The sequence below is a fragment of the Belonocnema kinseyi genome, chromosome 8 (genome assembly GCF_010883055.1).
Source record: "Belonocnema kinseyi isolate 2016_QV_RU_SX_M_011 chromosome 8, B_treatae_v1, whole genome shotgun sequence".
NCBI classification, from domain to species: domain Eukaryota; kingdom Metazoa; phylum Arthropoda; class Insecta; order Hymenoptera; family Cynipidae; genus Belonocnema; species Belonocnema kinseyi.
Window position 1 is genome coordinate 59,695,852 of NC_046664.1, and position 3,050 is coordinate 59,698,901.

The 3,050-nt window shown below is 26.2% G+C and overlaps 1 protein-coding gene across 1 annotated transcript in view; it reads right to left on the reverse strand.

Moving 5' to 3' along the window:
• Positions 1-766: 766 nt before the first annotated feature.
• LOC117178846 (splicing factor U2af 38 kDa subunit-like) overlaps positions 767-3,050 on the reverse strand; it is a 17,752-nt gene continuing 15,468 nt past the window's right edge. Inside the window, exon 5 of the mRNA XM_033370351.1 lies at positions 767-1,365. Within this exon, the coding sequence (XP_033226242.1) occupies positions 1,089-1,365 (277 nt within the window). The 3' untranslated portion in view covers positions 767-1,088. The remainder of the gene's footprint in view (positions 1,366-3,050) is intronic.

A 3,050-nucleotide genomic window follows, 5' to 3' on the forward strand; every position in this document is an offset into this window, starting at 1 on the left:
AGAGCATACTGGGTGTTAGGTACCCAAGGATATTGAAACCTATGCTGTGTCGACGGTATTGGCTAGTTTTTTACGAGAAAATCAATTGATGATGTTTAATCTATCTAGTTTAAGGATAAAAAGGTTTCATAACCATTTTTAACGTTTAAAGTAGTGAAAAAAATCCTTCTTGGAAAAAAAAAATAAAAAATTACTTCTATCACTCTGAAATTCATAACTTTTTAAGTTTTTGATATTTTTACTTAAAATTTTACTTGAATACTTCCGAGATTCGGCGCTTCAAAAATAAAATTAGTCTTATAGTGTTTGTTCCACAGAAGCTATTTATTCTAAAAAATAAAAGCTTCAATTCAAGGAAAAATGAAACACCGTACTTTGCGTGATTAAACGATTTCATTGATTTTAAACTGCGTATAGAAATTATAAAATTCAAAATTATGTGAAAATGACATAGAAAAATAGATTTTCATGTCATTTGTTAATCTGGCGCCATATGTTCCATTTTCTTGAATTTGGTACGTTTTGTTAAAGCGCAAATAAGTCTCTGGGTATAATACACCCAGTATGCCCTTTAAGGATTAATATTAAATAAATATTCAATAAAATAATAAAGATATATAATTATAATAAAATTTAATCGAAAAAAAAAAAACAGGAAATAGGGGAAGTTTCTTCGAGTTTCATGAGAATCAGGAAAAAGGAGGAATTCTTAAAATGTTAAAGAATTTTAGGAAAAAGCCACGAAGAAGAAATGGACGCAAAATACCGATCATTACTTTATTTACTCAATCATTTCTAGAAAAAACAGTCAATTTAAGTTACTTATTAAAATAAAATCCGATTCAAAAAGTCAATTAAATAAACTGGTTGCCTATACAAATAAAATCGTAATCTCGATTAAAATTCGGCCCGAAATTCGACTTTCGGTAAACAGTTTTTTTTTTTAATATATATATATGGTAAATTGCTTGAGAGCAACTTGCACACGCAACATTAAGATACTACATAATAATACCTCTGCTTTGTTCTGCTCTTGGAAAAATTAAAAATTAAAAATTAGAGTGACTTAATCAGAGGAGAAGGGCATTTTAATACCGGCCTGATCGACCATCACGTCCTTTGTCTTCCCTGCCGCCTCCACCCTTGTTTCTTCGTTCCTTGGACCTTGACCTCCTGTCTCGAGAACGAGACCTTTTCTTTTTTTGCTCGTTCATTCGAGCACGAGACCGTGAACGAGATCTTGACGATCTTCCGCCCCCTACTCCGCATTTCGCGCCCTTCTTTCTACTGTAGAGATAACGCCTCAATTCGCGTGAGATTGGCTTCAAGTGCATGAAATTACAGAATCCTGATCTTGTGCATTCGCTGAAAAAAGTTTTTACATTTTTTATTCATTATTTATTTACTTATCAGGGTGGCCGCTTTAATCGAAGAAATAAATTCCCGGTCATTTCTCGGTCTTTTCCGGTTCGCAGACATTTGTCACGGTCAATGAAATTTAAAAAATCAAACAACGAAGCCAACATTTTTTCCATTTGAGGCAATAAAAACTGAGCTGCAAATGAAAGCATATTTTAAACATTTTTTAAAGTATTTTTAACAAAATAGTTGAATTTTGCACTGAAAAGAATATTTTCAACAAAAAAATTTCATTTCAACAAAATCCAATGTTCAATCATTGATGAATTTTCAACTAAAATGAGAAACAATATTTGAATTTTGAACTAAAACATCAATTTTAGATCAAAAATGGAATAGTAAAATTTTCAGATAGAAAAAATTAATTTGAAGAAAAACGAATTTTTAATAAAATAATTATATAAATTAATATTAATATAAATGATGAATTTTCAAATAAAATTAGAAATCTTTAACTAATATAGTTGCATTTTCAATCGAAGTGATGAATTTTGAACTAGAACATCAATTTTCGATCAAAAATGGAATAGTTAAATTTTCAGACAAGAAAAAATTAATTTTCAACAAAGAAAAAAACGAATTTTTAATCAAATAGTTTAATTTTTAATCAAAATGATTAATTTTGAACTAAAACATCAATTTTCGATAAAAAATGGAAGAGTAAAATTTTCAGACAAGAAAAAATTAATTTTCAATGACCAAAAACGAATTTTTAACAAAATAGTTTAATTTTCAATAAAAATGATGAATTTTCAAATAAAATTAGAAATCAAATTAATTCCGGTAGCAAATAGCTGAATTTCGACTAAAAAATATCAATTTTCAACCAAATAGTTTTTAATTATTAAAAAAATCAGTTTTCAAACTAAAATAAAATAGTTAAATTCTCAGTAACAATAGCTAATTTTAAATCAAAAAGATAAATTTTTAAACCAGATGTTAAATTTTCTACCAAAAATACTATTTTTCAACATTTTAAATATTTTTAAACATTTTTCACGAATAAGTGAAATTTTGCACTAAGAATAATATTTTCAATAAAAAATTTAATTTCAACAAAACAAAAACGACTTTTTAACAAAATAGTTCAATGTTCAAAACGGTGATGAATTTTCAATTAAAGTAAGAAACAATAGTTGAATTTTGAGCTGACAAAAAAAAAAACGAATTTTTAACAAAATACTTTAATTTTCAATCACAATGATGAATTTTCAACTAAAATTAGAAATCTCTAACTAATGTAGTAAAATTTTCAGATAAGAAAAAATTAATTTTCAACACAAAAAAACGAATTTTTAACAAAATAGTTTAATTTTCAATCAAAATGATGAATTTTGAACAAAACATCAGTTTCCGAACCAAAATGGAATAGTTGAATTTTGAGATAAGAAAAAATTAATTTTCAACAAAAAAAAACGAATTTTTAACAAAATAGTTTAATTTTCAATCAAAATGGTGAATTTTGAACAAAACATCAGTTTCCGAACCAAAATGGAATACTTGAATTTTGAGATAAGAAAAAATTAATTTTCAAGAACAAAAAAAAAGAATTTTTAACAAAATAGTTTAATTTTCAATCAAAATGGTGAATTTTGAACAAAACATCAATTTCCGAACCAAAATGGAATAGT